The sequence below is a fragment of the Notolepis coatsorum genome, assembly GCF_963971535.1.
Source record: "Notolepis coatsorum genome assembly, chromosome: 19".
NCBI classification, from domain to species: Eukaryota; Metazoa; Chordata; class Actinopteri; order Aulopiformes; family Paralepididae; genus Notolepis; species Notolepis coatsorum.
Genome location: NC_140183.1, coordinates 16,887,089 through 16,899,990, shown reverse-complemented (window position 1 = coordinate 16,899,990; position 12,902 = coordinate 16,887,089). Strand labels below are relative to the sequence as shown.

Here is a 12,902-nt window from a genome sequence, read left to right as displayed (position 1 = left end):
ATCCCCAGGCCATCAGGATGCTCAATGAACAATGATTGCTCAATGAACAAGGTTTGAACAATGAACAATCGTAACAACCATCAAATGCACTCACAGCACACACATCCACACGCACACACTCACTTTAAACAAACAACTCACTGCAGCACCCACTTTACCCACTTTAGAACACCTAAACACACTTTATATTTATTGGCAAAGAATTTGCACTACAACCCATACCTCATTACACCTTACTGTAAATTGTACCTAAATTGTACCTCATCCCATTTCTGCATTGTACTGTATAGTATATAGTATATTGTATTGTAACTCAGTTACTTTTCTACTCAGCATTGTACATTGTATATATGTATATATTGAACACCTTTGTCTACGTACTTGACTTCTATTTTATACTTACTATACTTTATACTTATCTATTTTTATCTAGCACAATCTCTGGAGCAAAACAGAAAGAAGCATTTTATATAAAAGTATTCTGTACTTCTGTATGACAACTAATAAAGAAACTTGAACTTGAACTTGAGTTCCATTGACACGTTTGGCGTCAAAAACAGGACTTCCCTGTCTCTTTGGACCAATGGAAATATCAGTAATCATATTTTTAAAGTCGTTGGTCAAATGCATTTTCTCTCGTATCTCGGCTGCTCCATGATGAGCAATGTCTCCCCTCAAAAGCCTAGAGAAAGCTTGTCTTAAGCGCGACTTAAATCGTTGTCATGGGTTGTCCTGGTATGACACAAATGCAGTTACTGGTAAACGGAGATACTGACTAAAAACATGCACCGCAATGCTTTTGTCCTCCAGACACACACCATTTAAAATATTGTCAAAAATATTTCCACTACTCTAAATCAAGAAAAAAACGAATTACTAAGTATTTTATTTTTTATTTTTTTATATCTTTTTCCCCCTCCTTCTTTTTCCGATTTTTCGTTAGTCGTTATGCCAATTCCCAACCCCCTTCCTGGTTGTTGCGCACTTTCCCCTACTGTTGGTCCGAGAGGCCGGAGACTGTCACATGCTTTCCTCCGACGCATGTGCAGCCAGCCGGCAGCCAGCCTGGCCGCGCAGATTCTCACCGGGAGAGTGTAACGTGTGGAAGGCCGCACTACCTCTCTCTCACCAGATCCTACCTTCGCTGAGCAGGGGCCCTGACCGAACTGTAGGGGTCGCTGTCCACAACGCCCAGGACCCACCCATGGCTCCCCTCCCCCTAACTCAGCCAAACGAGTTAGTATAGCGATCAGCCCGAGCCAAGGCAATGCTGACTCTCCGGGAGTCGAGACCGCAGCCTCTCTATAAGTATCGTTTGAAGGCGGACATGATGGTTACGCGATCAGACGTGGAAAACTACGTTATTGGAACCGGGCGGTATCCGCTCATCCTTCCTCATGTACTGTATGGAAAACAACCCAGGAATTTCATATTTAGGCTATTTATCATTCTTAGAACTCATGTAGAACTCTGTAGGTTGTTGGGATGTCTCTGCTCCACCTTCACCCATGGATGTTTCTTTGTATTTGGCAAATAAAAGTTTCTGATTCTGGTGAAAGAGACTTAAAGTAAACAAAACAGCTGCCATTAGGGAGATGTGTAATGTCTCCTACCTTTAAACTGTATCCTGTGGGGAATCACTCTCAGCTGCTGGGTGTAGGTGTCATACTTGCCCACCACCACCTCTCTGCCTCCTGTGGAAACATAAAGGCTGAATGACTCGTCGTTAAAGAACCCAGGACGCCTCTCGTAAAGAGTAGGGGGTTCCCCGACGTTCCTGGCCCAATTCCCAATCAGGTCTCCGACATCATGGCCACCTAATCAGCCCTTCCCTTTAATTGGCTGATATCAATCCCTGTCTCCTGAGCCGTTCAGCCATTGTGTAGTGTGATGTGTGCCTGGTGCCAGTGTATGGCAGCCATTGAGCCTGCATAGCCCAAGGTTGGGTGCTACCAGTGGTGGTGAAGGAGGCCATTTCCACCCTACATTGTAAAGTGCTTTGAGTGTCTAGAAAAGCGCTATATAAATGCAATTAATTATTATTATTATTATTATTATTATTATTATTATTATTATTTTTATTATTATTATTATTATTATTATTATTATTATTATTATTATTATTATTATTATTATTATTATTATTATTATTATTATTATTATTATTATTAAAAGGTTGGATCTATTGACCCTTTGCAAAAGATCTGCAAATACCACCTCCCTTAGTGATGTTACTATACTACACCCTAGGCTCTGTTGCTCATACTGTACGAACATTGAACACTGTTGCCTATACTAAATTTATACCTACCTAGTACTGCTTTCACTGTCTACAAGTGCCTTACACTGTAATCATAGTAAATCATATAATCGTATCAGGGTGGATGCTAAACTTTTCGTTGTACTGTACTTGTGCTGCATAATGACAATACATTTGAATCTAATTGAATGTAATATATGGCCAACAATATTTCAAGATGAACTTGAATGAAAACATCATATCACAATATTTCTCCTGAGTTTTGACGGTATAACTGTATTTAACAGTATAGTTTTCCAGTACAAATTACAATGTGATATGACATATTTTCATGTCTTTATCTTGTAATACAATTGTCACAATCCAATTTCTATTTAATTTTCCTTTACAGTATAGAGTACTGTATGTATGTATATACTTTTTTTTTGTATATATATACAATTTATAATTTTTTTTAAATTTTATAAGACCACCATGACCACCCTGACCACCCCAACCAACCTGACCAACCTGACCACCGACCACCCTGACCACCCCAACCAACCTGACCACCCTGACCACCCCAACCAACCTGACCACCCTGACCACCCTGACCACCCTGACCACCCCAACCAACCTGACCACCCTGACCACCATGACCACCCTGACCACCCCAACCAACCTGACCACCCTGACCACCCTGACCACCCCAACCAACCTGACCACCCCAACCAACCTGACCACCCTGACCACCCTGACCACCCTGACCACCCTGACCAACCTGACCACCCCAACCAACCTGACCACCCCAACCAACCTGACCACCCTGACCAACCTGACCACCCTGACCACCATGACCACCCTGACCACCCTGACCAACCTGACCACCCTGACCACCCTGACCACCATGACCACCCTGACCACCCTGACCACCCCAACCAACCTGACCAACCTGACCAACCTGACCACCCCAACCAACCTGACCACCCTGACCACCCCAACCAACCTGACCACCCTGACCACCCCAACCAACCTGACCACCCCAACCAACCTGACCACCCTGACCACCCCAACCAACCTGACCACCCTGACCACCCCAACCAACCTGACCACCCCAACCAACCTGACCACCCTGACCACCCTGACCACCCTGACCACCCTGACCACCATGACCACCCTGACCACCCTGACCAACCTGACCACCCTGACCACCCTGACCACCCTGACCACCCTGACCACCCTGACCACCCTGACCAACCTGACAAACCTGACCACCCTGACCACCCTGACCACCCTGACCACCCTGACCAACCTGACCAACCTGACCACCCTGACCACCCTGACAAACCTGACCACCCTGACCACCCTGACCACCCTGACCACCCTGACCAACCTGACCACCCTGACCACCCTGACCAACCTGACCACCCTGACCAACCTGACCACCCCGACCACCCTGACCACCCTGACCACCCCAACCACAGGGTGACATTCACCTTGAAACTGGCTCAATTCAATCCACGTCATACGCTCCCCGTCCCGGAACAGAACTCGACCCTAGGAAGACGACATCATCACATATCTTCATCATTATGAAGTCGTTATCACATATCTTCATCATTATGACATCATTATCACACATCTTCATCATTATGACGTCGTTAGCACATATCTTCGTCATTATGACATCATTAGCACATATCTTTGTCATTATGACATCATTATCACATATCTTCGTCATTATGACATCATTATCACACATCTTCATCATTATGACGTCGTTAGCACATATCTTCGTCATTATGACGTCATTATCACATATCTTCGTCATTATGACGTCATTATCACATATCTTCATCATTATTTATGACATCATTATGACATATCAGATGGTTAATGATGATGATGGTTAATGATAAAACCGGTACTGAAACAGAGAGAAGGCACCTACTGTAACACCTTCGAACTGCGTCCGCTTCATGGACTCCAAGAGCATTTGACCCGCCTTCTTACTGCTGATGGTGAAGTTTGGGCGGATGCTGTACTTCTCCCTGTGCTTCACGGCCTCCACGACTCCACTCAGAGCCTGAGCCACAGCCCAGACTCCATCGTAGGCGAAGCCGTGGAGGAAGCTGCCTCTCGTCCTGGCTCGCATCAGCTCTGAGAGGTAGGCCTCGTTATACTCCTGAGGGGTCTTGATGAGGAAAACACAAGAACATGTCATTACATCATTACATATCTCAGGGTATTGCCACCCCGTTGTGAGAATCCACATATTCTTGTGCCCCAGGACAATTCAATTGTGTGAACATGAAACACTTTCACCTAAAACTCTAAATCAGAGAGAGAGAGAACCCTCAAATGTGGGATGTCACTGAGCCTCAACTGCTAGCAAGGAAACTATAAGAGAAGGAAGGGTCATTACGTCACTGTGTGTAGCACGTTAACGCACATTGGTGCCAAGTGTGTAAACTTTCAGTTTGGCCGACTTTGAGTTGAATGGGATCAGCCGTCTCCTTAAGCAGGATGTCAGAATCCTTGGTAATCTGTTGCATTGTTAACTTAGCTAGCGTTTCATATTCGTTGATGTATAATTCCTCAGATAGCTTGTATATTTTGAATTCTAATACAGGCTTCAATAGAACTGTCGCCAATGTCTGGCACCAAGCAGAGCATAGAACAGCTGGTATTCTGACGTAAGGCCAGGTAGAAGCCTTATATAACCCATGCCCTACACTGTCACTTTGGACAGCTAGCGCTGGGGAAGCAGCTACCACTGGGTCACCATCTACCATCTATCAAGAGTGCACTAGATAGCAACAAGTATGTTGGTGCTGTCTTCTTAGACCTTAGCAAGGCTTTCGACTGTGTCAACCATAATATCCTCCTAACCAAACTAACTCACTTCAATTTCTCAGCTGCTACAATAGAATGGTTTAGATCCTACTTATCAAACCGAAAACAATGTGTCACGGTCAATGGTGCCAAGTCCCCATATCTAGACAACCCTGTAGGTGTCCCTCAGGGATCAATCCTTGGGCCCCTGCTATTCTCCCTGTATATCAATGACCTGCCAAATGTGTGTCCCGAACTCAATGTACACAGTCATCTACACACAGGGCAAGGACATAGAGTTGATTACATCTAGGCTCACATGCGCACTAGACAAGGTACAATGCTGGCTAAACAGCACCTGTCTCCTACTTAATGCGAAAAAGACTGTGTGCATGTTCTTTAGCAAGCGTCCAGAAACCATCAATCGGTCCAATGTGTTCCTGAGGAAGGAGGGAAGGAAGGAAGAACTAGAACTTGTTTCCCACTTCAAATTCCTTGGGGTCATCTTGGACTCAAACCTGACCTTTAAGAAACACATAAAGAAAGTGAGGAACACCATCAACTTCAACATTTCCAACTTCAAACAAATATGGCCCTCCCTAACACTTGAAGCCGCAAAGACATACCTACACTGTATGGTCTTCTCTCACATTGAATATTGCCTTCTAAACTGGTCATTTACTGGGGCCACAGCCATGAAACCCATAGAACAACTTTACAACAGAGCATTGAAGGTATATGACAGGAAACAGTACTCATACCACCACTGTAAAATCCTGGATAAGCATCAAATTTTAAAATTTTAAAACCTCAGACGTTATAAAAGTTCCTGCTTTGTATATAAATGCCTGCACAGATTAGCCCCTCCCCCTCTCAAGGAGTTTATCAACGAGAAAAGGAACACTGGATTAGCCACTAGGTCAAACACCAGAGGGGATTGTGAGGTCCATTTTAGAAAGACCGCCTTCAGCAAAAATGTTCTATCGATAAAGGGAAGTGGAACATGGAACAGCCTTCCGGTCCCCTTAAGGGAATGTACCACCCTGTCCACCTTTAGGGGCCAACTCAGGAAATGGCTGTTAGACAGCCAAATATGCACTCATTAGGGATGTTAGTGATGTTGTACTGACTGAATGTCATGTTAGTACAACATGTTAGATAACATTAATGCCTACACGGAGACAGTGCTGGACTATGTTTGTACTAGGGTGAAAGAAACAATCCCCACTACCAAAATGAAAGTTTACCCAAATCAAAAACCCTGGGTAGACAAATCCGTCCGTGAAGCTCTGAGAGAGCGCACCAAAGCATACAATGACGGCCTAGTGGCAGGCAACATGAATGACCACAAGGTGGCGCGACACAACGTAAGGAGGACAGTGTCAGAGGCCAAACGGCGCTACAGGGATAAAATTGAACTCCAGTTTGAACAAGCTGACTCTAGAGCTATGTGGCAGGGGCTCAAAACGATGACAGACTACAAAGGCGCCTCCCTCAAACTGAACAGTGACATCTCCTTAGCAAACGACCTCAATACCTTCTATGCGAGGTTTGATGCTGGTAATAACAACACCAGCTCACAAGCCTCGGCAATGGGGGGGGGGGGGGTCGGCTGCTGATGGAGGCGCAGTGTTCAGGGTAACAGAGCATGAGGTGAGGCGGACCTTTAAAAAAGTGAATATCAGGAAGGCAGCAGGTCCGGACGGCATCCCCGGCCGCGTCCTAAAAGTCTGTGCCGACCAACTGGCCCCAGTATTCACTGACATATTTAACCTGTCCTTAGAACAGGCTGTCATCCCCACCTGCCTGAAGAAGTCCACTATTATCCCTGTACCCAAAAAATCCAAGCCTGCTTGCCTCAACGACTACCGCCCTGTAGCTCTCACCTCCATAGCCATGAAGTGCTTTGAGAAGCTAGTAAAGGGCTACATCTGCTCCTCCCTCCCCATCAACATGGACCCCCTGCAATTTGCATACCGCCCCAACAGGTCCACGGAGGACGCCATATCCCATGTGCTGCACACAGCAGCATCACACCTGGACAAGAGGCAGGGGAACTATGTGAGAATGCTATTCATCGACTACAGCTCGGCATTCAATACCATAGTCCCCTCCATACTCATAGCCAAGCTCAGGGACCTGGGCTTGGGCTATGACCTCTGCCAGTGGGTCTTGGACTTCCTGACTGGCAGACCCCAGGTGGTGAGAGCAGGCAACTGCACCTCCTCATCCATCACCCTCAACATAGGGGCCCCCCAGGGCTGTGTTCTGAGTCCCCTCCTCTACTCCCTGTACACACACGACTGTGTGGCTCAGCGGAGTAGCAATACAATCGTCAAATTTGCTGACGACACAGTGGTGGTGGGCCTGATCTCTGCCAACGACGAGAGGGCCTACCTGGAAGAGGTCAAGGTCCTGGCGGGATGGTGCCAGGAAAACAGCCTCTCCCTGAACGTCAGCAAAACAAAGGAGATGATTGTGGACTTCAGGAGGTCGGGGGTCAAGGACTACAGCCCCCTCAGCATCGACGGGGCACCGGTTGAGAGAGTCAACAGCTTCAAGTACCTCGGAGCCTACATATCCGAGGACTTGACATGGACCACACACATTAACAGTGTGGTGAAGAAGGCACGACAACGCCTCTACTTCCTCAGGCGCCTAAGGAAGTTCCAAGTCAGCCAGAAGATCCTTAAGAACTTCTACTCATGTACAATAGAGAGCATCTTGACCGGCAACATCACCTCCTGGTTTGGGAATAGCACTGCAAAAGACCGAAGCAGACTACAAAGAGTGACACGTTCAGCCGAACGCACAATTGGAGGGGGGCTCCCCAAACTCCAGAACATTTACTACAAGCGTTGCAAGGGCAAGGCTAAGAGAATCATTAAAGACTCCAGTCACCCGAACAACTGCCTCTTTGAACTGCTGCGGTCAGGCAAGCGATACCGGAGTCTCAAGGCGAGCACAGAAAGACTCAGAAGTAGCTTCTATCCCCAGGCCATCAGGCTGCTAAACGAACAATGAATGAACACTACACAACAACAACCACCAAACGCACATAGCACACACATCCACACGCACACACTCACTTTAAACAAACACACTGTAGCACCCACTCCACACACTTTATAGCACACACCCACTTTAAACAAACACACTGTAGCACCCACTCCCCACACTTTATATTTATGGATGAAGGATTGCACTACAACTCGTACACCTTACTGTAAATTGTACCTAAAATTGTACCTCATCCCATTTCTGCTTTGCACTAGATAGTACTGTACATTAGTACACTGCATAGTATTGTGTATTGTATATTATATGGTAACTCAGAACATTGTACATATGTCTATACCGAACACTGTGACCTCATTTTCTTCTTCTAAATTCATGCTATATTATGTTATTATGTTATTTGATACTATCTTGTCTAGCACAGTCTCTGGAGCGTAACAGTAAGAAGCATTTTGTATGAAAGTATTCTGTACTTCTGTATGACAACTATTAAAGAACTTGAACTTGAACTTGAACTAGTGTGGTCATGTCAGTGATGTCAGTTTTTATGAATGAACGTTGTATTGTTTGTGTTTGTTTTATGTTAGGACTACGGGTGGAAATTAGCCCTGTGCTATTCCCGGCATATTTACCTCCTTATCATGCTGTGATGTTATGCATACACATGTAATACTACTGAGTCACCATCTACTGCTGAGTCACCATCTACTACTGAGTCACCATCTACTACTGAGTCACCATCTACTGCTGAGTCACCATCTACTACTGAGTCACCATCTACTGCTGAGTCACCATCTACCATCTACCACTGAGGAGGCATCTACTACTGAGTCACCATCTACTGCTGAGGAGGCATCTACTGCTGAGTCACCATCTACCATCTACTGCTGAGGAGGCATCTACTACTGAGTCACCATCTACCACTGAGGAGGCATCTACTACTGAGTCACCATCTACTGCTGAGGAGGCATCTACTACTGAGTCACCATCTACCACATCTACTGCTGAGTCACCATCTACCATCTACTGCTGAGGAGGCATCTACTACTGAGTCACCATCTACCACTGAGGAGGCATCTACTACTGAGTCACCATCTACTGCTGAGGAGGCATCTACTACTGAGTCACCATCTACCACCGAGTTTCAGTTTCAGTTGAAACTGTATTTGAACAGGGACAGCACACATTAATGAACATAAATGTTAGCCAAAGCTAATTTTCAACTGGTGTTAAAAAGCCGCTAAAAAGTAAAGCATAACATATGGCATACAGGTAATTTAAGAACAGGTTAAAAACACACCATGCTAAATATTTACATCAGACTAAGTGCACAACAAACAGGACACCATGCTGCTAATAAACAAAATGGACATATTTTAGAGATATATTTATTTTCGTATGACTGGGAAGGTCACCTCATATGAACCTGTAACTCACCAAGTGCACTTAACCCCTCCCTCTCTCTCTCTCTGTCTCTCTCTCTCTCTCTCTCTCTCTCTCTCTCTCTCTCTCTCTCTCTCTCTCTCTCTCTCTCTCTCTCTCTCTCTCTCTCTCTGTCTCTCTGTCTCTCTCTCTCTCTCTCTCTCTCTCTCTCTCTCTCTCTCTCTCTCTCTCTCTCTCTCTCTCTCTCTCTGTCTCTGTATCTCTCTCTCTCTCTCTGTCTCTCTCTCTCAGTTTTGTCTGTGATTGCTCTCCGTTGTTGTCGTGAAGCAAGGCGCTTTCCCTCAAACCAACTGCCCCCATGTGGGATTAATATAGCTGTATTATTTTGTAGAATATGTACCACTATATTATGTACCACAGTATCCTAATTCCATCGCCACGTCCTCCCACTGAAATACAATAAACCATAATATTGATATTTATTGCCAAGCGGTAGCTGTGGTTTCAAGCCCTCATTTTAATTTGTATTATTATTTCTTAACTTACTGTAACGGATCTTACCCTTCCAGAGATGCCTTCGACCTGCCTGTCGCTGAGCTGCTGGATGTCCAGGCTGATGGCACCTTCCATGGCCGTCTGTAGGCTGTTTGAAGTGCAGCCGGAGGCCGGGAGATCCAGCCACCACCTGACTTTGGATTGGCTGGCTAGGACCCACTGGTACCTCCTTCCAAACATATTTAGTCTGTAAGCCTGCCAGAGACATTTAGGATGTATTGTATACGTAAAGGGAAGCAGTGTACTGGTTGTTGTGGATATGTGTATAGCCTACTGCTAGAGGGGAGGTGTGTATAGCCTACTGCTAGAGGGGAGGTGTGTATAGCCTACTGCTAGAGGGGAGGTGTGTATAGCCTACTGCTAGAGGGGAGGTGTGTATAGCCTACTGCTAGAGGGGAGGTGTGTATAGCCTACTGTTAAAGAGGAGGTGTGTATAGCCTACTGCTAGAGGGGAGGTGTGTATAGCCTACTGTTAAAGAGGAGGTGTGTATAGCCTACTGTTAAAGAGGAGGTGTGTATAGCCTACTGTTAAAGAGGAGGTGTGTATAGCCTACTGCTAGAGGGGAGGTGTGTATAGCCTACTGCTAAAGAGGAGGTGTGTATAGCCTACTGTTAAAGAGGAGGTGTGTATAGCCTACTGCTAGAGGGGAGGTGTGTATAGCCTACTGCTAGAGGGGAGGTGTGTATAGCCTACTGTTAGAGGGGAGGTGTGTATAGCCTACTGTTAAAGAGGAGGTGTGTATAGCCTACTGTTAGAGGGGAGGTGTGTATAGCCTACTGCTAGAGGGGAGGTGTGTATAGCCTACTGTTAGAGGGGAGGTGTGTATAGCCTACTGTTAAAGAGGAGGTGTGTATAGCCTACTGTTAAAGAGGAGGTGTGTATAGCCTACTGCTAGAGGGGAGGTGTGTATAGCTTACTGTTAAAGGGGAGGTGTGTATAGCCTACTGCTAGAGGGGAGGTGTGTATAGCCTACTGTTAGAGGGGAGGTGTGTATAGCCTACTGTTAGAGAGGAGGTGTGTATAGTCTAATGCTAAAGATGACTGGCTATACGTGGCTTCATGGCATGTATTTCCACGTTAATGAGGCTGTTGGTAATTATACTCTAACACAGGGAGAAACCATAGATATGGAGTGTTGCTGTTTGGTTAGTTCCTCTCTGCCCCCTCTCTTCCTGTTAGTCCCAGAGTACAGATGTTGGGTTTCCCCGACTACGTCAGGAGTTAGTAAGCTCATGCATCACTGGGGCAAAAAGACAACATTAACGCTATCAGAACAATAGAGCAGCCTATAATATGTAGCCACTTATCAATCCATGCCTGAGGTGAAAGGGTCACACAAATTACATCCAGACGTTTTCATTTGAAAGGACCTTTGTCAGAGCAGTGCTATGGTTTCTCCATGGAGCCCCATTATACTTGTAGTGCTGAAACGGAGCAGGTTAAGGAATGATGACTTGTTTCAGATGGTATCTATTCTAACTATCGGAGCAATGGGTTTTGTTTTTAGTATAACGGGCTGTTGGACTAATGGGCTTTTTGGTCCAATGGTAATTTGTCCGACTATTGGGCTTTTGGAATAATAGGCTATCGAACCTGTCGAGCAGGTCAAGGAAAGTCACTTGTTCCAGATGATATTGAGCGCAGCGTGTTTACAAACAGGAAACCACTAATGAAATAATAGAATATCGGTCTGTCCATCTCATGGCGGTGTTCTAGAACTGGAGGAAGGATGGCAATATGGCTGCTCATTCATTTCAATGTAAGTTGCTCACCCAGTGCATACGCTGATATACGGAAGCCCAGAGAAGCCAGTTCAGTAAACAATCGTGATCCTCTGGCTCATATAACATGTCTCACAGCTGATAAATGCTGTCTGATAAGTACTAGTCAACTTCACCAGCTGATAGATAGATGCTGCTCTACTAGTCAACTTCACCAGCTGATAGATAGATGCTTTCTGCCCTACTAGTCAACTTCACCAGCTGATAGGTGCTGTCTGCTCTACTAGTCAACTTCACCAGCTGATAGATAGATGCTTTCTGCTCTACTAGTCAACTTCACCAGCTGATATATAGATGCTGTCTGCCCTACTAGTCAACTTCACCAGCTGATAGATAGATGCTGTCTGCCCTACTAGTCAACTTCACCAGCTGATAGATAGATGCTGTCTGCCCTACTAGTCAACTTCACCAGCTGATAGATAGATGCTTTCTGCTCTACTAGTCAACTTCACCAGCTGATAGATAGATGCTTTCTGCTCTACTAGTCAACTTCACCAGCTGATAGATAGATGCTGCTCTACTAGTCAACTTCACCAGCTGATAGATAGATGCTTTCTGCTCTACTAGTCAACTTCACCAGCTGATATATAGATGCTGTCTGCCCTACTAGTCAACTTCACCAGCTGATAGATAGATGCTTTCTGCTCTACTAGTCAACTTCACCAGCTGATAGATAGATGCTTTCTGCTCTACTAGTCAACTTCACCAGCTGATAGATAGATGCTTTCTGCTCTACTAGTCAACTTCACCAGCTGATAGATAGATGCTGCTCTACTAGTCAACTTCACCAGCTGATAGATGCTGTCTGCTCTACTAGTCAACTTCACCAGCTGATAGATAGATGCTGCTCTACTAGTCAACTTCACCAGCTGATAGATGCTGTCTGCTCTACTAGTCAACTTCACCAGCTGATAGATAGATGCTGCTCTACTAGTCAACTTCACCAGCTGATAGATAGATGCTTTCTGCTCTACTAGTCAACTTCACCAGCTGATGGATAGATGCTGTCTGCTCTACTAGTCAACTTCACCAGCTGATATATAGATGTTGTCTGCTCTACTAGTCAACTTCACCAGCTGATAGATAGATG

General features: G+C 45.5%; 1 protein-coding gene across 1 annotated transcript in view; it reads right to left on the bottom strand.

Annotated features, from left to right (window-relative positions):
* LOC311246395 (gamma-aminobutyric acid type B receptor subunit 2-like) overlaps window positions 1–12,902 on the bottom strand; it is a gene marked incomplete at both ends in the record, with an annotated part of 43,512 nt that overhangs the window by 25,180 nt on the left and 5,430 nt on the right. Inside the window, 3 exons of the mRNA XM_084336553.1 lie at window positions 1,614–1,694; window positions 4,199–4,433; window positions 10,037–10,225. Of these exons, the coding sequence (XP_084192679.1) occupies window positions 1,614–1,694; window positions 4,199–4,433; window positions 10,037–10,225 (505 nt within the window). The remainder of the gene's footprint in view (window positions 1–1,613; window positions 1,695–4,198; window positions 4,434–10,036; window positions 10,226–12,902) is intronic.